The following is a 21,377-nucleotide window of genomic DNA, read 5'->3' as shown; positions in this document are numbered from 1 at the left end:
TTAGTATTTAGATCTTGATTGTCTACTAACATAAGTGCTTACATTTGACTTCAGTTTCATAATTACACATTTAATTTGTATAAATTAAAATCGAAAAATTAAAATGGATGATAGTTTATGAAGGAGAAACAAATGAATACTTTTAAATATTTGCGTTGATTACCTTGATCTTACACACAATAAGGAAATTCCCATGCATTTTCTTTCTTATGAAAAGACTATACATTAGAAGTTAAAACATATAAATAATTTTCTTTAGGACTTTTGAGCATACTCTCATGGTTAAAAAATGCTCTTCTTGCTTTCGTGAGCTTAAAAGAGGAAATAAATTAGTGATTGATATGGAGTATTAGGTGGTGAAAGGATTTGAAAGAGTTTTGATGGATATAAGGATTAGGTTGATTTGATTTTAAGACTTAAGTCTCTATCTTAAATTTTCTTTTAAAAAAATAAAAAAACCAAGGTTAAAAGAGGAAATGAATGGTTGATTGATCAAAGTAATGGATAGGGGATGGATTTAAAAGAGTTTTGCTCGATATGAGGATTATGAGATTTCAATTTCAGATTTGAATTGTTAACTAAAAAACTTTGATCTTACTTTTGAAAATGAAAAAGAAAATAAATAATTGATGGATATAAAAAATAGATTATTACACGATAGATGGATTCATTCGAAAGAGACTTTGATGAATATGAAGATTTGTCATATAAATAATTGGGATTTAAATTTAATATTTATATCTTATTTCGATTATCTAAATCTTAAATATTTAGAAATAATTATATATATTTTTTTTTTCCTACTAACTCATTCCATTTATTATTACTACTGTATTACCATGATTAATTGTATACAGAAATATGTCACTAAAATGTGTAGGGTGTAGACTAGCCCCAGTTGAGAGATCCATAATTCAACTTGGAAGCTTCAAGGATTCAATGTTATGATGATCTCAGTTGAAGGGAAACAAATTGGTCAAGAGTTACAACAGTCATGTTCAGCCTTTTGACTTGATAGACTCATCTTGTGATGTTTTTCAAACTGTTAGTGGCTATCAACATTTCCATCTGAAGTAGGTGAAAAATAAGGAAATTCTTGGTTACATGCACTAAACAATTATTAGAATGTCTAGATTTTTGCGATTCAAGAATGTTGATTGATTTGCGAGTCAGATTTGTCATTTGAATCCATAACATTGGTTTATGGCATCATAACTGTATGTCAATCTAACTACTTGTTCTTTTATTAGTGTTTGTGAAGATGATCAAATGTCGAACTATGAGTACGATTCATTAATTTCTATAGGATGAAAATAAAAACCATTTTTTGATATAATTGATCTAAATCTTTGGTGCATGTCCTCTCCTATTGTATAGTCTATAATGACTTATTATTGATTAATAGCATTCTAAGATTATTGAGAATATTACTCATAACATGATTCCTCTCCCACCCTTAAAAAAAGAAGAGCTTATATGCTTGTGTATTTGCAAGTTGTTAAGTCCTTCCTCTTTTGTATCAATTGTTTTATCAGAATGCAAGTGCTATAACTACTCTTTTGTATCAATATTGTAGTATATGTTAAGCTAAGGAATGGGTGGACTAAACTCTCTATAAAACTAAATAAAAAAGTATTGTAGTAGACTCATTCATGCATATGACTTATTTACAATTCATATATTTCTTATACAAGAAGCCTGTATAATTTTCTTTGGGTTCTTATTTTCTGTAAAACAAATTGATTTAATTAAACTAATATAAGTTGTTATTCCAAATTAGTAGATAAAATCTCATGCTCTTCTCTGCTTCTTTGTCTGCTCATAATTAGGATCATCAGTGGGCAACTCATGTTTGTAGAGTGGACAGAAGTTTGATGAAGCCAACCACTTATCAATACACTCCTCATGGTATTCATGTTTGCATGGCATCTTCTTCATTGTCTCACCCTCCACCATTTTCTCCTGGCATACAAGACACAAGTATTATCTACCCTTAACTAAAACTTTGGTTTTCAAATTCCTTACTGCAGTTTTAGCTGCTGGAGGATTTCCCCTGATTTGAACAGCAGACCCATCAATCCAAAGATCATCTTCCCCATAATCTTGAATATCATAAATGTGAAATACTAGAACTGATGTATTAGATTCAACATCTTGCCATATTTTTTCCTAGTTCAAGTTGTCTCCTACTATTTGAATTGCTCTATTATTCATGGATTCAAGACCCCAAAACATTACTCTCACTGGAAGAATATAAGAATTTCAATCATCTGCAGGAATTGTCCTTCTGTTTCTACTCTGTTCAGGATTGGAATTTGAGAATTGGGCAAGATATCTGCCCACAAACAAACAAGTAACGGTGATAGCAACACCATTAGTGAAATAGTCTATATGTGAAATCCTTCTGTGCAGGGCTTTTCTGTAAGCCTCAGAAGCTCTGTTTCTAAGAACGTTTGCAGGGACATTTTGTTGGAGAAGCTCTGATGGGTTGGGAACTCCTGCTCCAATGCATAGTTTCATGACTTCTTTGAGTTCATCTTTGTATACTCTGAAATAGTCGCTGAATTCAATCGACAGAGCTTCCATGCATTCACATTCACCAGAGGGTCTCACATCTGCTTCACACTTGGGGCATTTCAATTGCTCCATGTTAGTGATAGGCAATCAATAAGTTAGGTTAGGATGGAAGAGAAACTATGCAAATTCTCAATACCCAGTTGTCTTACAATTAAAATGACTGCATATATATATTTATATCTGGTTTAGATGGTTCAAATATTTGTGTGGACACTGCACCCTTTCGTATAAGTCATGTCCTTAATTTGGGGTTCATACGTTTTCATATGAATATTGTTTATACGCAAATAAAAGTAGAGTTTTGTTTTTATCAATTCAATTAGATTTTATCACTATACTGATGTAAGCTGAATTTATGATTCAACTGTGTTGCAGTATTTGGGCCTCTTAATAGGCCCATCTTGTCTCCCTTATAGTGTTGTAGTGAGGTTGAATCGAAGTAAATAGTAGCATGGCATTTAATGAATCTCATGTTCCTATACTAATTTTCTATAAAATAATTCTTCCATTCAAGAACATTTTAACATTGGGGGTTAGTTTGCTTCTCAAAAAAATCTTAGGACAGGCATTCACAGAGCCACTTATGGCTCCCCATGTTGTTGTAATCCCATTTCCAGCTCAGGGACAAATAAATCCCCTGATAAGACTCTCTCAGAAGCTTGCTTCTCAAGGCATTACTATAACCTTCGTAAATACAGACTTCAATCACTTCAAAATCATCAAAGCTCGCAACGCGCATCCTGGAACTCTAGAGAGCCCATGTTTAAATATTCGTTTTGTTCAAGTTTCAGATGGCTTGCCGCTTGATTTCAACCGAATGGCCATGCCAGTGGAAGCCTTCAATGCACTCATGACAACCATGAGAGCTTCTGCAGAAGATCTTCTTTACAAACTCTTAACACAGAGCTGTGAACCTCCGGTTTCGTGTATAATTGGCAGCTCATTTCTTATATGGTCCTTTGATGTTGCTAAGAAATTTGAGCTTCCATTTATAGCCTTCTGGTCACAGGCAGTGAGCGTTCAAGTCATCTACAGACATTTGTCAATGATTATTGACAATGGAGACTTTCCTCCCAAAGGTGCACTTTTCTGTTCTATGTAGCACTAGAATTCACAGATAAACTCTGTACTAGTATATGGCAATTTATATTTTTCTAGGTGATCAATTGCACAGGAAATTTAGTTTTTGCCCAACATTTAGAATATCTCTGCTGAACCCATCTTCAATTCTAATTGTACTAATTGCATGATTGCATTGACAGGCATGATAGACTACATTCCAGGTCTTCCCCTAATGCACCCCCAAGATTTCCCATCAGATATTCAATCAGGAGACCCATCAAACCCTATGCATCAGGTTGTTTTGCAACAGCTCCCTGCTCTGGAGGAAGCCGCCTGGATTATTAGCAACACAGTCTATGAACTAGAAAGCCAAGCAAACGATGTCATTAAAGAAAAATCTCCTCTTTTTGGCCCGATTGGTCCGTTAATGCCCTCAACTTACTTCGAAGGCGAAGGTAAACAATAGGATTTCTTCATAGAAAATTCCAGATCATTAAGCCTGCAGGCAGAATCTAATTGCTTACCATGGCTGGATTCAAAACCCAAAAGCTCTGTTTTGTATGTTTCGTTTGGAAGCTTTGCTCAAATATCTAGAGTTCAAGCGCAAGAGATAGCAAGAGGACTGATGGAAAGCGAGCAGGTATTCTCCAGCCTGCATTACCAAGATATGTTTTTGTAAATATTTGAGCTTCTGTTCCCTTAGAAGAAGTTTGGTTTAGTTTTTTTCAGGTAGTTGTGGAAAATGAGTCATATGTTTTTGTAAATCTTTGAGCTTCTGTTCCCTTAGAAGTAGTTTAGTTTAGTTTTTTTCAGGTAGTTGTGGAAAATGAGTCATATTCAAGTTAAAGGTGGATGGTTATCAAGCGGGTTAGTAGTTTAATGGTAGAGCAAATGGGAAGTCTTAGGTTTGATTTGTAACTGATTTATGAAAGTCAAAAGTCTAACATGGTATTATAGCAGAGTTAGGCCAAGTTAGGATTCACGAGTCACACCAAAATCAAAAATGGATCAGTCATCAAGATGGCAAGTAACTTAGTGGGAGAACACCCTAGCAGCATATGGGAGGTCCTAGATTAAACTTGTAGCTGATCCGTGAAGAATCTAGTATGGTATTAAAGCCTAGGTCAATAGAGTTAGGCCAAGCTAGGATCTATGAGCCACACCAAACCAGAGATGGACAGGTCACCAAGAGGACTAGTAGCTCAGTGGTATAACACCCCAGCAGCAAATGAGAGGTCCTAGGTTTCACTTGTAGCTGATCCATGAAAAATTCAAAATAGCATTAAAGCCAAGGTTAGTTGAGTCAGGGCAAGCTAGGATCCATGACCCACACCCAAACCAGAGATGGACCGATCACCAAAGTGAGTAGTTCAGCGGTAGAACACTTCAATAACAAATAAGAAGTCCTAAATTTGACTCTTACCAATCCATCAAATATTTAACAAATAACAATATTTTTTTGTCAAAATCTTCAATAGAGAACTCACAGTTTAAAAGAAGGGCATAACCTAAATGTATCAACCACAACAAGCTTATGAACATGTCTCTTAAGCCTTTATATTTGTTTATAAACCCTAAACCCTAGACCTGTTAGGTTAAGGAATTCAAATGGTTCAATCCTATCTGTTGCTCATACTGTATTGAATGCAACAGTCTTGATCCAATCTCAAGACATTCTCCATCATTTGTTTTCCACCGATTTCATGGCGGCTGATAACCCATCACATGTTATCACCGTTTACAGACTTCGCACATTCTCGAGGTAGATAGGAACAATCTCCTTTATGCAAGATCCTTCACGCGCACAAGGCTAACATGGCAACATGATCTGTTCTTCATTACAATGCTAACTCATCACACAATGTCATTGGTTGAGCCATACAGGCTTGAAGCACTTCAACCGGAAACCCTGAAGTTGAGACTACCAACCGGTAGTCATGCAACACTTCCATGTGCCGATTCCCATAACCATATGCCAGTTCACCTTGAACAAGCACACCACTTCACTTTGGCACAAATGCCGGTTCACAGTGTTATACCGGTTCTTACATATGCTGGTTCATACCTCTTCAACATATTGACATCAATGACAACATACAATGTCATTATGTCCACATACCGGTTCACATAATGCCAACATATATCCTACTGAAAAACCTAATGGAATGTAAGTGAATTGCATTTTATTGACAAACAGAACTGCGTACGCGACTATTATTCTTTAAATCACGTACGCGGTTAGTATGTTTTAAACCGTGCACATGGTTTAGCTTTGGTTAGGCTCGGCAAAACGAGCCTAAACGTGTATGGGGTTCTTTAAATTTGAAATACGCTGTGCGCATTTTGGTACTTTTCATGTTTTTTTTTGGGTGTGTCCACTTTTCTGACCACCACCTTTGTGCACTTACCCCCTTGGAGTTCGTCACTTTGAGGGTAGCAAATCTCGTCCTCTACACAATGATCTAACATGCACAATTAAATAAAAACTTATATTTTAAAGCTGGGTAAATTAGAAACTTGAAAACTATCCATTCTTTATTTGTTTTCTTTTTTTATGACAAAGATAAGAAAGTGTGTGCTATTGTATAGTTATAAAATAATTTAATTTCCCAATATTTTACTAAAATACTATAATATTATAATTATAATTATAATTATAATATTAATATATATCACTTTACAATAGTTATTATAAAAATTATTAATTTAAATTTTTTAAAGATAGAAATAAATGTTTTTTAATTTTAAAATATTTTAAAAAGAATTATCATAAATAATTTTTAAATATGAATTTAGAATTATTTTTTTTATCGGTAAAATATATATTTTTATTTAATTAAACTTAAAGCATTACAACTTCGAAGATAATGAACTATAAAAAAACTCCCAAAACAAGACATTCATGATTGCCATCACCACCCTCCCAAAAGCTGAAATTCAAAACCAGTAACCAACACCCACGCATCCCCCCCCAAACTTAAGAGTATGAAAAAACTTATTACATCTTGCTTGTCAAAAATTAGGCATTTCAAACTGAAATTTAAAGTTCAGCTGTGAAATTAACTGATAAAAAAGAGCAGATAAAATTGGCACCTATGGGTACCGTGCCTATAATGACCTATTCATGCTTCCTCCTTCACACCTCTTTCAGCCAAGGCACTCGATTCACCACTCACCCAATTACAGCGAGAGTCTCCACTTTTGGCATGTTTTCACCTCCTTCTTCCTTCTGCCTTCTTGTTCACTGCACCTCGTCGGCTCGAAGAAACCACCATGCCATCCCATCCACCTTATCCGCCTGTTAGGGTTCACGATCTCCATCGCTCTCCCGCCACCCTCCTGCCTGATCACATCTTCTATGTCCATGATCTGGACGAAGATTAAAAGCCCTTCCCAGCCTCTTTGTGCATCATCCTTGAACCGCAATTTAACGTCCTCATGTCGTCGAAGAAACTGAATGCGCGAGTGACACACCTTCATCTCCTCATTTGCCTTTGGGATACCTTCTGCAAGATTAAATCCCACTCCAGTAAGGACTCCAGGTTTAACAGATATTCCCCTGGGATTAGTCTCTGTAGCACCTTTCACACCTCTTCAACCGTGTGTCCCAGCTCTAGACCCCAAATCATGAGCAGCGAGTAAATGTCTGCTCTGCACCTATAGCGGTGACCAATGACATCCACCTCTTCTCCTAAAACCAACTGAACTGCTTTTAGAAGAAGCGGGTCTTTAGCGAAAAACATTCTCTCGGTTTTCTTTGGCGGAACAAGACCACGAAATGCATATCTGAGCTTTCTGAGAAAATGCAGAGATTTATGATAAAACTAGTTTTAAAGATGGTTTCACCAACTCGCCAAGTCTATTCATAATCTGTGTGGCCATTACGAAATTGGCATTAAATGCATGGCTCCCCACAATTGCCATCATTTCAGAGCATGTCGCAATAACTGCTCATTAACTCACACATGCGCAGGAAAAAAACAACTTTTGCCAAGGGATTTGAATTTAATGTCGTACCAACTTGGCAGTGCATCTTAACTCCATTCAACAATTTTGTTTCTATCATTCCGCCACCTCACCTCCCCTGGCTCGAGGCCACATGCTTCATTTGACAGCTCACCTGCAAGAGTGTTTCCCTCTCTTTTCACGTGTGAGATGCAATAATTATTAAAAAAATTAGTCTTTCACTTATCATATTCATATATTTATCTAATTTCCAACACGGGGTATGTCCTTTAACCAGAGCCTAGTCAACAATTTGGGAATCACCCTCTAAATGTAATTTCGACACCTTCAGATTAGCTGCTAAATCGTTTGCAAGAAAAGTCGTCTAGACTTCTGCCTCATTATTAGTGTCGTCTTGAAGTCTTCTAGCCCCTTTACACAAGACCTTTCCTTCGTCATCACAAACCACACATCCCGCTCTTGAGATCCCTGGGTTGCCTTTTGATGCTCCATCAAAATTTATTTTCACCCACCCCTTCTCTCGTTTTGACAATTTAATCGTCTCTCTATCTAGACGGTCATTGGTAGGATTAACCTTGGGGAACCCATGAACGTGTCATGAATTTAGAAACTTTAATTAAATCTAAGAAGGACAATTTATTATTTAATATGTAAAAAATATACTTTTTTTCATACCATTCTTATGCTTTTTTAAATATAACATAGCTAATATTAATAAAGAAAAATAGAAATGCTTTTTTCCTCCTTTAAAAACTAAAAAACTTTGCATTTAAAGTTTATAAAATTTGATAATAATAGAGAAAATTAAATTTTGTTTTTTTTTAAATCAAAGAAAATTGCATTTTAAAATTATAAAATCTAATAAATAAATAAAGTTAAATATTTTTTTTTAACTGACAAATTTACTCACTGCCAAATATACTTCAAATAACTTTTGTTTCTTTTTACAGAAGTTTTTACATCCGAATGTAATACACCTTTTGATATAATTACTTTGTTAATAATAATAAACTTGAAAAAAACATATAATTTTAAAAATAAAATTAATACAAAATTAACATATAATTTGTTATCATTTTCCTTCAAATCGAAAATATTCTTTCATCTTCAAATTTTCGTTGTTTTTATTGTACACAAAGTAAATAGTTGAAGACTTCGATTCAAAGTGGAGACTTTGATTTTTTTTAAAGTCTATATCGACTGCGCAAATATTAACTGACACGTGTGTGTTGAGGTGGTTAAAAAGCGAACAGGTTCCTGAAGATCTAGCGGCTGTCGCTATACTGCAATGAAAAGGTGCCTAAATTTTAATCCCTGCAACATAGCGACAAGCCGTCAGCAGTCTCGGCAGTTGAATGTTAATTTGTCATGTGATGGCAGTTAATGCAGGCAACTATTAAGCTTGAGAGCAAGTTTGCATGAGTTTTTCTCGTGATCTTGAGGTGATAAGGCTTGATTTTGAGCGCCACATGGGTCAACCTTTAGTTGACTAAGAATTTGAACTGAATTACCCACTTGAGAGCAAGTTTGCATGAGTTCTTTTTGCATGTTTTGAAGCCTTTTTTGGTGGCTTTTTATTTTTACATGAGGACCAGTTTTTAGAAAATATATTTTCAGCAGGAGTTCATCTTCAGTCTTTCTGGAGTTATCTTTCATCTACCTTTTGGAAGGTTTTTGTATAAAGTGAAAGAGTTTTATCTTTCTTCACTAGTTCTTGATCATTCTCTTGTTGGTTTTAGCAGAGAATTCATTCTTGTAGCTCATATGCAGTTTTATGACATAATTCTGAATAAAAAATTATCAGCTTATGCCTTATATTTTGGATTTCATTTTCTTATTCATGATTGAGAGCTAGTTTATTGTGTTATTGCCTAGATAACCTTTAAATTTTTTGTCTCATTTGTAAGTCATAGGTTGTGCATTGTGATAAGTTGGTTCATTTGGTTGATTGTGAAAGTTTTCTTTCCTTTCAATTTCTTGAAATTTAAATCCTTTGCATAAAATATTTATGTGCTATGAACCAGAAGTCTATTTGTGCAGATTGGTGTTTTTAGGAGTGTATTTATGTCATTTTGAGATATCTTATTGATGCTTCACTTTGGTTTAGTATTTGCAAAGTCTTTCTAGTTTCATTTTAATTTTTCCTATCCCTTTTCTTGGTAAAGATTTAGAGTTATTCACAAGGAACCAGTCCTTCATGTGGAGGTTAATTCTCACTATAGGCAACCCACAGGCCTAAGAATTATCCCATGTGTCACCAAGTTGCTTGAGCTTTCAGTTTGTGCATTACGAGTGCAATTTGAGTGACAATATTAATGGCCTGAGAATATTAATTTGAGTGACAAGTTTCATTGAGTATGTGTGTTTTTATATGCATAGTAATGGATTGAACACAATATTTTGCACACAGCCACTACGACTTTCACAACTTTATGCCCTCAAATTGATATGCAGACCAAACTAAAATTTGATTATTAAACATTGTTATATTTGAAATATGCCTCTTCAAGTTTGACCTATTAGTTTGTATATCTATTTTTCATGTTGGTTGAGAATGTCGATGTAATTTGAAATGCATAATCATGTTAGATTTATACACACATCAAATTAGGGCCAAAATATAATGTTGAAATTAGAAATACCATATTATTTCAAATGTTTTCATGCAATAAAAAATATTGACAAGAAGAGTACTCTTGTGATGAGTTTAACTCATGGCCTAATCCTTATCAATCTAAATTTTATTCCCTTTTATACCAATTCTCGTACATTCACAAATTGTTGATCTCTATTGCACCTTCATTTGTACTCACTTGCTTCCTACCTCGAAATTATTATTTTTATCCCTAAGGTTCATTTATGAGTGATATGGGATTGACCCAATGCAATCTTGAGGCGTACTAGAATGATCTCAAAATTCAAATATTTAAATTCAAATTATAAAATCTATCTTGTTACTAGGATTAATTTCTCTTAAATCAACCTTTTCAATGGATGATCAGTTTTATAGTTTTGGATGAATATTTGAAGTCTATATGTAAATTATGATGTAATGGATTCCTTTTAAACTTAAATAAAATTATTTTTTGAATAATTGTTTCATGATTATTTTCTTGATTTTCAAATGTTTTGAAAACAATTTATTTTATTACAAATAAATATCTTTAACTATAAGAAATATCAGTAAGTAGTACGTACATCAAGCCAATTCTCAATGACTTATGGAAAATGGCAAAACTCGACAATTTAAATTTTTAAAATTTGAATTTGAGACCAATCCTAAGCATCTTAAGGTTGAACATGAATGCCTCATAATTTAGTTCAAGATAAAGAAATGTAAATTTTGAAATTAGAAATAGGTACAATCTAAACTAATTAGAAGATAAAAGTATGAACATGCCAAAGGATTGTAGTTCAATTGGTTGGGCACAATTGGTGAGGATGATAGCATGAGTTACACTGACATCTATGTATAGTGACATGTTTCCATCAAAAAAAGTGTGAATATAAATTCAAGGCAACTAAATGAACATAATATTTTTTATTTTATTTTTTGTCAAAAAGCAATAAAAATTTGATAAACACAGAAGATGAATACAAAGGAGGAAAGGCCAATATGCCCACAAAGAACAAACAACTAAACAATCCCATCCTCCACAACTAATTCCTCAAACATATAACATAATTCTAGAGGCAAATCACTTATATTCACAATATTTCAATCACCCATATTTTCAGAAGTCTATCCTGGCGCTAAATTTCTGAACTATCGCCTATTGACATAACCATTACACGTTGAAAGGTGTTTGGTGGTAGGAGATATGGGTGGCAATGGCAATGGAAAGCCTCTTCATGCTATGGTTATTCCATACCCAACTCAGGGCCATGTAACTCCCATGATGCAACTCTCAAAAACTCTGGCCGCAAAAGGTCTCATTGTCACATTTGTTACAACGTATCATAGGCATGCTGAAATCACTCAAGCAAATTCCTGTTCAAGTGACCCTGTTCTATTGGAAGCAAATAAACTGGGTCTAGATATTCGTTCTGCTCAAATCTCAGATGGTTTGCCCCTAAATTTTGACAGATCTCTCAAATTCTATGATTTTAGGCGATCTGTTGATAACATGGGTGAAGCTCTAGAAGAGCTTATGAATGATCTGAACAAGAAAGAGCCCCCCATATCCTGTGTTATAGCTGATACATTTCTTTTCTGGTCACTAGATGTGACCAAGAGATTTGGGATTCCCTGGATTTCCTTTTGGACACAGCCTGTGGCTGTCTACTCAATCTACCACAACTTTCATCTGCTGAGGTCTCATGGTCATTACCCTCCTAAGGGCATTGGTATGTTTATTCTATTTGCACTTGTTATATTAAGAGTTGATGAAAACCAGAGTGTAATGTATTGAGTATGTATGTCTTGAATACAATAAAATCTGAATTGAGTATGTATGGCTTGAATACAATGAAATCTGAAAGTAAGCAATCTGTTGATATTTCTCTGGAGATTGAAAAGTAGCATGTCTTGATGATCTCATACTTGAATGGCCTTGAGATGAACATTCTTGCTTTCAATATGTTTTCTAACCCATTATGCCTTATGATCAAGAACTCTCTTGCAGCCCAGACCATCAATAGCCCAAGGCTAGTAGTATGAGATGTTATGAAGTCAGATTTATTTTCAAGTCTGAACAATGACAGATATACAAGGCCAGGCTTATATATTGTTCATGTTGAAGGAAAGTCTTTAAAAGGCCATGAGAGCGTTTGCTGTGGTTGAGAATGAGTTGTTCTCTTTCCTACCATATGCATGAATATTAGAGGCACTCCATTTACTGATGATATGCCTAAGTAGTATTTACAAACAGTGCTAAAATTGTATGCTAATATTAAGAATTTGCCAGAATTTGGAACTATAATACTGGATTGTAATACCTTAGTGGGGAAGGTCTCCTTGCCAAAACTATGGCCATCCACTTCATAGGATGAGAAACCCACTTTCAGAATTGAAGGATCCATAGTCTTATCTTTGATCAAAGTCCATGAATTCAGACAAGAGTTCTTTGTAGTTTTGCTACTAGAGGAAATCTCAATCTCTTGAGTTTTATGCTCTCAATTGTACCTTCAAAGGATTTAATGTTTTTTCTTTGCGTTTTAAATGCTTTTGAATTTGTTTGCTCCATTATACTTCTGCATTTTAGAATTATCTAGTTTGACAATCTTATTATTGAATTTTTTTTTGAAATAGAATCCCAAAGGATACTGTACAAATCAAACATTTTGAATATTTGGCTTTTGATCCTCTTTAGATGAGGGCATAAATACATATATTGGAGAAAAGAAATTATTGTTGTTTTTAAATGTTACTTGATGAAAGAGTTTAAACATCCTGCACTATTTTTTGTTGCAACAAAATGGTTGACTCTTTGACACATTACTAAAAAAATTGTAACTATGAGTGAATTTGATTACCTAACAACAGATTAAAACAACCTCACTAAAAAACCCTGTTTGATACCCTCACTAAAAAACCCTGGTGTTCTCCTTGTTTTTCTTCCCTTAATGTTTATTTGATTTACAAGTGAATAGGATGTGCTCTTCTCACTTTCCCTCTCACAAGTATTCTCTTCTGAGCTATGCTGACTAGTTGTATTTGTAGTCTACAGAATATCTTATTGGTTTAACCTTCTAAATTTAGTATACCCTGTCTGTCTTTTGCTTCATACGACTTTCAGATTACATCCCACCAACATGTGTCATGAGCAAAAATCCAATTCATTTAGGAATCATTTTAGAAACTTGAATAATCAAGTTCAAGTTTTTTGAATTAAACTGTATATAAAAATTTTAATTGACATTTTGAATCACACAGTGATTCATCATCATGATCTGCCCTGTTCTAGTTCTGACCACTCTGAAGCTTTTCTTGCAGAGGAGTTGGATGATTACATTGATTATATCCCTGGAGTTCCAAATATACAATGTAAAGACCTTCCATTATTTCTACAGCTTCAAGACCCCAATTCAGATTATGTGCTTGACATGCTCTTGAAGTCATATCAATCAGCTCGTCGAGCAGACTGGGTTCTCTGCAATTCTTTCTACGAGCTTGAAGCAGAGGCAATAAAAGCAATGGATGCAGAAACTCCAGTTTTGACTGTGGGTCCTCTACTTCCAAGCAGTTATCTAGACAGCCATAATCCCAAGGACATAACAGTGGGGACAAGCTTCTTGACTGAATATCAGCCCTCAGAATGGCTGGACTCTAAACCTTCTGAATCAGTCATATATGTTTCCTTTGGTAGTTTAGTTCATGTATCCAAAACTCAGATAGAAGAGATAGCCATGGGACTGAAAGAAAGTGGGCAGCCTTTCCTGTGGGTGCTTCGTCCAGATATAATATCTTCTAAGATCTCCACCTGCCTACCAGATAGCTTCATGGAGACCTGCAAAAGCCAGGGGCTGGTTGTTCCATGGTTGCCTCAGCTACAGGTATTATATGAATAATTATAACCCACAACCTAAAATTTTACATTTTTTTCCTGATGAGTAAGTAACACCTAAACAAGATGAGTTGGACGCTGAACTGGATAGTGGGCATACCCACGACGCAACAAAAAAAAATACTTTAACTTTAGGTTATAAATTCATTGCTTCTATTTTGTGTGTTTCATCTTTTGTTCTGAGCAATGTTTTTAACAGGTATTATCACACCCATCAATAGGTGGCTTCTTCACACATTGTGGATGGAACTCTGTTACTGAATCCATAGCTCTGGGTGTTCCAATGTTGGGTTTTCCTCTCTGGACAGAACAGTATACCAACTGCAAGCTCATGGTAGATGAATGGAAAATCGGGCTAAGATTGAGAGGTGGTCACAGAGATGATAAGGTGATTCACAGAGAAGAAATATCAAGGGCTATAAGAACATTGGTGGCAAGTGAAGAAGGAAAGGCGATGAAGAACCGGATCATGGCATTAAGAGATAGTGCAAGGAGTGCTATGAAGGCAGGAGGATCTTCTCAAAACAATATAGAGGCTTTCATTGAAGATTTAAAGTTCACTGTCCATGTAGGAAATGGAAGCCAGACTAATTGATTTTTTAGCAATACCTTTTTCACAATATTTCTTTTGTTAAAACTATCCATTTACAGTAAATTATTAAGGTGTTTCACTCATAAAACTACAAAGTTGATAAAGAGGCACATATTTTCTTAATAGTGTGAGTATATAAAATGGTTGCCATTGCTATGATTGGCAAGATTGTGAAGCTAACAATTCTATAGATCCAATTAAGATAATACTGGAGCTGTAATGATATTTAAAAATAGTGGTAGTCAAAGTGGTTATTGCATTAATGTGAAAAGAATTTACATATTTAATATCTAAGCTTTTTCTTATGTTTTGATGTTACTAATGTGCAAGCATAATTTCTTTTTACTAGTGGTTGCCTTTCTTGTGGTTCTAATCCTTGTTTAAGAGGGATTTTAAGAGTTGATTTGTTTCAATCAAATAATTATAGCAAGTACTCATAGGATGGAGGAGGAGAATCTTGGATTTGGTTGTGTTGTTATTCTATAGCTCTTATTTCACAATATGGTCATACCCTATAGTCTCTTGAGGTTTGGAGTGCTAATGTTGAGTCCTTCGTTTAAGTATGTAGTTACACAAGAAAGCATTAGATTATTATCCCCTATGATTGCATAAGTTATCCATGGACTACATGTTAGATGTTGGTACACATGGTCTTCATGTTGGAAGCTCTAGGTTATTATTATGAGTGGTAAAAATTTCCTCCAATCCTTTGTTCTATTAGTGGAGTATGTTTATCTTCATGTTCTTTAAGGATGTGGATCAATTCTTTCTATGGAAAAATTTGGTGCACTTAGATTTCTTGGTTTAGCTATTAGTTATGCTTTGATAATTAGATACAAATAATCTTCTGTTTAGGAGATCCAAATATGCATTTCTTGGGATTTAGTGAAATATTGTACTCTAGACAACTATTAAAAAAGTAGTTTCAAGATTTTGTAATGGTCACTTGATTATGTAGTTAGCCTATCCTAGTTCACCACCATGATCTCATCAATGAGAGAAGAAAATGAAATGTCCATCACTCTAAAAAATTGAACTTGTGTTATTCAACTTGAATGACATCCTTAGATAAATATAAGTACCCCAAGGAGTAGAAAATGTTGTCTTATGTTGCTCTAACTCCTTGAATGCATTTTTTAGCTCTATTAACCATTTGCCTCAAAGCTCTTTCATAAAGATTGAAAGTTGACTTTAAGACTCTGGGTTCCCCAACAAACAAACTCCCCATCAGAATAGTATCATCAACAAATTGTTCATGAGAGCATATCAAACTAGCTGAAGAAGGTTTCAATCCTCTCAAAAGACCATCCACAACTTGTTTCTAGATAAACCTACCTAATCTCTCTACCATGATAGTAAAAAAAATAAGAGAAATAGGATCTCCCTGCCTTAAGCCCCAAGAAGATTTGAAGAAGTGGGAAGGCAAACCATTGACAATGACTGCCATAGAAACGGTGGAGATAAGATGCCGAATAAGACAAATAACCCTATTAGAAAAGCCAAAAGCAACAAGGATTTTCTTCAGGAAATCCCAGTCCACCCTATCATAAGCCTTAGTAATGTCCAGCTTAAGCAAGAATCCTTGAGCCTTAGACACAGTCAAGGAGTGAAAGATCTCATGAATAGTGATGATGGAGTCCAAGATTTGTCTCCCCGGAACAAAACCATTCTGTTGAGGCGCGATCAAAAAGGGCAGGATCCTCAACAACCTAGAAGTCAAGACCTTAGAGATGATTTTATTAAAGGAATTGCATAGGCTGATAGGCCGAAAAGCATCCAATGAGTTAGTCCCCTTGTTTTTCGGAATCCAATGAGTTGGCATCTTCTTCATTGTTTCACCCTCCACCATTTTCTCCTGGCATACAGGACACAAGTATTCTCTACCCTTAACTAAAACTTTGGTTTTCAAATTCCTTACTGCAGTTTTAGCTGCTGGAGGATTTCCCCTGATTTGAACAGCAGACCCATCAATCCAAAGATCATCTTCCCCATAATCTTGAATATCATAAATGTGAAATACTAGAACTGTTGTATTAGATTCAACATCTTGCCATATTTTTTCCCAGTTCAAGTTGTCTCCTACTATTTGAATTGCTCTATTATTGATGGATTCAAGAAACCAAAACAATACTCTCATTGGAAGAATATAAGAATTTGAATCCTCTGCAGGAATTGCCCTTCTGTTTCTACTCTGTTCAGGATTGGAATTTGAGAATTGGGCAAGATATCTGCCCACAAACAAACAAGTAACGGTGATAGCTACACCATTAGTGAAATAGTCTATATGTGAAATCCTTCTGTGCAGGTCTTTTCTGTAAGCCTCAGAAGCTCTGTTTCTAAGAACATTTGCAGGGACATTTTGTTGGAGAAGCTCTGATGGGTTGGGAACTCCTGCTCCAATGCATAGTTTCATGACTTCTTTGAGTTCATCTTTGTATACTCTGAAATAGTCGCTGAATTCAATCGACAGAGCTTCCATGCATTCACATTCACCAGAGGGTCTCACATCTGCTTCACACTTGGGGCATTTCAATTGCTCCATGTTAGTGATAGGCAATCAATAAGTTAGGTTAGGATGAAAGAGAAACTATGCAAATTCTCAATACCCAGTTGTCTTACAATTAAAATGACTGCATATATATATTTATATCTGGTTTAGATGGTTCAAATATTTGTGTGGACACTGCACCCTTTCGTATAAGTCATGTCCTTAATTTGGGGTTCATACGTTTTCATATGAATATTGTTTATACGCAAATAAAAGTAGAGTTTTGTTTTTATCAATTCAATTAGATTTTATTACTATACCGATGTAAGCTGAATTTATGATTCAACTGTGTTGCAGTATTTGGGCCTCTTAATAGGCCCATCTTGTCTCCCTTATAGTGTTGTAGTGAGGTTGAATCGAAGTAAATAGTAGCATGGCATTTAATGAATCTCATGTTCCTATACTAATTTTCTATAAAATACTTCTTCCATTCAAGCACATTTTAACATTGGGGGTTAGTTTGCTTCTCAAAAAAATCTTAGGACAGGCATTCACAGAGCCACTTATGGCTCCCCATGTTGTTGTAATCCCATTTCCAGCTCAGGGACAAATAAATCCCCTGATAAGACTCTCTCAGAAGCTTGCTTCTCAAGGCATTACTATAACCTTCGTAAATACAGACTTCAATCACTTCAAAATCATCAAAGCTCGCAACGCGCATCCTGGAACTCTAGAGAGCCCATGTTTAAATATTCGTTTTGTTCAAGTTTCAGATGGCTTGCCGCTTGATTTCAACCGAATGGCCATGCCAGTGGAAGCCTTCAATGCACTCATGACAACCATGAGAGCTTCTGCAGAAGATCTTCTTTACAAACTCTTAACACAGAGCTGTGAACCTCCAGTTTCGTGTATAATTGGCAGCTCATTTCTTATATGGTCCTTTGATGTTGCTAAGAAATTTGAGCTTCCATTTATAGCCTTCTGGTCACAGGCAGTGAGCGTTCAAGTCATCTACAGACATTTGTCAATGATTATTGACAATGGAGACTTTCCTCCCAAAGGTGCACTTTTCTGTTCTATGTAGCACTAGAATTCACAGATAAACTCTGTACTAGTATATGGCAATTTATATTTTTCTAGGTGATCAATTGCACAGGAAATTTAGTTTTTGCCCAACATTTAGAATATCTCTGCTGAACCCATCTTCAATTCTAATTGTACTAATTGCATGATTGCATTGACAGGCATGATAGACTACATTCCAGGTCTTCCCCTAATGCACCCCCAAGATTTCCCATCAGATATTCAATCAGGAGACCCATCAAACCCTATGCATCAGGTTGTTTTGCAACAGCTCCCTGCTCTGGAGGAAGCCGCCTGGATTATTAGCAACACAGTCTATGAACTAGAAAGCCAAGCAAACGATGTCATTAAAGAAAAATCTCCTCTTTTTGGCCCGATTGGTCCGTTAATGCCCTCAACTTACTTCGAAGGCGAAGGTAAACAACAGGATTTCTTCATAGAAAATTCCAGATCATTAAGCCTGCAGGCAGAATCTAATTGCTTACCATGGCTGGATTCAAAACCCAAAAGCTCTGTTTTGTATGTTTCGTTTGGAAGCTTTGCTCAAATATCTAGAGTTCAAGCGCAAGAGATAGCAAGAGGACTGATGGAAAGCGAGCAGGTATTCTCCAGCCTGCATTACCAAGATATGTTTTTGTAAATATTTGAGCTTCTGTTCCCTTAGAAGAAGTTTGGTTTAGTTTTTTTCAGGTAGTTGTGGAAAATGAGTCATATGTTTTTGTAAATCTTTGAGCTTCTGTTCCCTTAGAAGTAGTTTAGTTTAGTTTTTTTCAGGTAGTTGTGGAAAATGAGTCATATTCAAGTTAAAGGTGGATGGTTATCAAGCGGGTTAGTAGTTTAATGGTAGAGCAAATGGGAAGTCTTAGGTTTGATTTGTAACTGATTTATGAAAGTCAAAAGTCTAACATGGTATTATAGCAGAGTTAGGCCAAGTTAGGATTCACGAGTCACACCAAAATCAAAAATGGATCAGTCATCAAGATGGCAAGTAACTTAGTGGGAGAACACCCTAGCAGCATATGGGAGGTCCTAGATTAAACTTGTAGCTGATCCGTGAAGAATCTAGTATGGTATTAAAGCCTAGGTCAATAGAGTTAGGCCAAGCTAGGATCTATGAGCCACACCAAACCAGAGATGGACAGGTCACCAAGAGGACTAGTAGCTCAGTGGTATAACACCCCAGCAGCAAATGAGAGGTCCTAGGTTTCACTTGTAGCTGATCCATGAAAAATTCAAAATAGCATTAAAGCCAAGGTTCGTTGAGTCAGGGCAAGCTAGGATCCATGACCCACACCCAAACCAGAGATGGACCGATCACCAAAGTGAGTAGTTCAGCGGTAGAACACTTCAATAACAAATAAGAAGTCCTAAATTTGACTCTTACCAATCCATCAAATATTTAACAAATAACAATATTTTTTTGTCAAAATCTTCAATAGAGAACTCATAGTTTAAAAGAAGGGCATAACCTAAATGTATCAACCACAACAAGCTTATGAACATGTCTCTTAAGCCTTTATATTTGTTTATAAACCCTAAACCCTAGACCTATTAGGTTAAGGAATTCAAACGGTTCAATCCTGTCTGTTGATCATACTGTATTGAATGCAACAGTCTTGATCCAATCTCAAGACATTCTCCATCGTTTGTTTTCCACCGATTTCATGGCGGCTGATAACCCATCACACGTTATCACCGTTTACAGACTTCGCACATTCCCGAGGTAGATAGGAACAATCTCCTTTATGCAAGATCCTTCACGCGCACAAGGCTGACGTGGCAACATGATCTGTTCTTCATTACAATGCTAACTCATCACACAATGTCACCGGTTAAGCCATACAGGCTTGAAGCACTTCAACCGAAAACCCTGAAGTTGAGACTACCAACCGGTAGTCATGCAACACTTCCATGTGCCGATTCCCATAACCATATGCCAGTTCACCTTGAACAAGCACACCACTTCACTTTGGCACAAATGCCGGTTCAAAGTGTTATACCGGTTCTTACATATGCTGGTTCATACCTCTTCAACATATTGACATCAATGACAACATACAATGTCATTATGTCCACATACCGGTTCACATAATGCCAACATATATCCTACTGAAAAACCTAATGGAATGTAAGTGAATTGCATTTTATTGACAAACAGAACCGTGTACGCGGTTTTAGTTTTTAAACCATGTATGTGGTTAGTATGCTTTAAACTGCGTACGCGACTAGTATTCTTTAAATCACGTACACGGTTAGTATGTTTTAAACCATGCACACGGTTTAGCTTTGGTTAGGCTCGGCAAAACGAGCCTAAACGCGTATGGGGTTCTTTAAATTTGAAATACGCTGTGCGCATTTTGGTGCTTTTTATGTTTTTTTTTGGGTGTGTCCACTTTTCTGACCACCACCTTTGTGCACTTACCCCCTTGGAGTTCGTCACATTGAGGGTAGCAAATCTAGTCCTCTACACAATGATCTAACATGCACAATTAAATAAAAACTTATATTTTAAAGCTGGATAAATTAGAAACTTGAAAACTATCCATTCTTTATCTGTTTTCTTTTTTTATGACAAAGATAAGAAAGTGTGTGCTATTGTATAGTTATAAAATAATTTAATTTCCCAATATTTTACTAAAATACTATAATATTATAATTATAATTATAATATTAATATATATCACTTTACAATAATTATTATAAAAATTATTAATTTAAATTTTTTAAAGATAGAAATAAATGTTTTTTAATTTTAAAATATTTTAAAAAGAATTATCATAAATAATTTTTAAATATGAATTTAGAAACTTTTTTTTCTATCGGTAAAATATATATTTTTATTTAATTAAACTTAAAGCATTACAACTTTGAAGATAATGAACTATCAAAAAACTCTCAAAACAAGACATTCATGATTGCCATCACCACCCTCCCAAAAGCTGAAATTCAAAACCAGTAACCAGCACCCACGCATCCCCCCCCAAACTTAAGAGTATGAAAAGACTTATTACATCTTGCCTGTCAAAAATTAGGCATTTCAAACTGAAATTTAAAGTTCAACTGTGAAATTAACTGATAAAAAAGAGCAGATAAAATTGGCACC

At 35.3% G+C, this 21,377-nt stretch overlaps 3 protein-coding genes across 5 annotated transcripts; all 3 read left to right on the top strand.

The window, feature by feature from the left end:
* The first annotated feature begins 3,115 nt into the window (after positions 1-3,115).
* Positions 3,116-4,105, top strand: LOC131051418 (UDP-glycosyltransferase 86A1-like). The gene is made up of 2 exons (XM_057985938.2): positions 3,116-3,656; positions 3,840-4,105. The coding sequence occupies exons 1-2, from the start codon at positions 3,161-3,163 to the stop codon at positions 4,103-4,105; spliced, it is 762 nt and encodes a 253-aa protein (XP_057841921.2). The 5' UTR covers positions 3,116-3,160.
* A 7,131-nt stretch (positions 4,106-11,236) lies between these two features.
* On the top strand, positions 11,237-14,826 carry LOC131051442 (UDP-glycosyltransferase 86A1-like). 3 transcript variants are annotated; one of them, XM_059221388.1, is made up of 4 exons: positions 11,237-11,670; positions 11,830-11,952; positions 13,529-14,100; positions 14,311-14,826. In XM_059221388.1, exons 1-4 carry the CDS (start codon positions 11,427-11,429, stop codon positions 14,704-14,706), a joined length of 1,335 nt encoding a protein of 444 aa, XP_059077371.1. In that variant the 5' UTR covers positions 11,237-11,426; the 3' UTR covers positions 14,707-14,826. The 3 variants fall into 3 exon arrangements, with proteins under 3 accessions (XP_059077371.1, XP_057841946.2, XP_059077370.1); XM_057985963.2 differs by having other exon boundaries at positions 11,237-11,952; positions 13,541-14,100; XM_059221387.1 differs by having other exon boundaries at positions 11,237-11,952.
* A 2,837-nt stretch (positions 14,827-17,663) lies between these two features.
* On the top strand, positions 17,664-18,914 carry LOC131051417 (UDP-glycosyltransferase 86A1-like). The gene is made up of 2 exons (XM_059220548.1): positions 17,664-18,252; positions 18,436-18,914. Exons 1-2 carry the CDS (start codon positions 17,757-17,759, stop codon positions 18,912-18,914), a joined length of 975 nt encoding a protein of 324 aa, XP_059076531.1. The 5' UTR covers positions 17,664-17,756.
* The last annotated feature ends 2,463 nt before the right edge of the window (positions 18,915-21,377 follow it).

The sequence above is a fragment of the Cryptomeria japonica genome, chromosome 5, assembly GCF_030272615.1.
Source record: "Cryptomeria japonica chromosome 5, Sugi_1.0, whole genome shotgun sequence".
In the NCBI taxonomy this organism is placed as follows: domain Eukaryota; kingdom Viridiplantae; phylum Streptophyta; class Pinopsida; order Cupressales; family Cupressaceae; genus Cryptomeria; species Cryptomeria japonica.
This window is presented reverse-complemented; position numbering and strand designations above follow the sequence as displayed.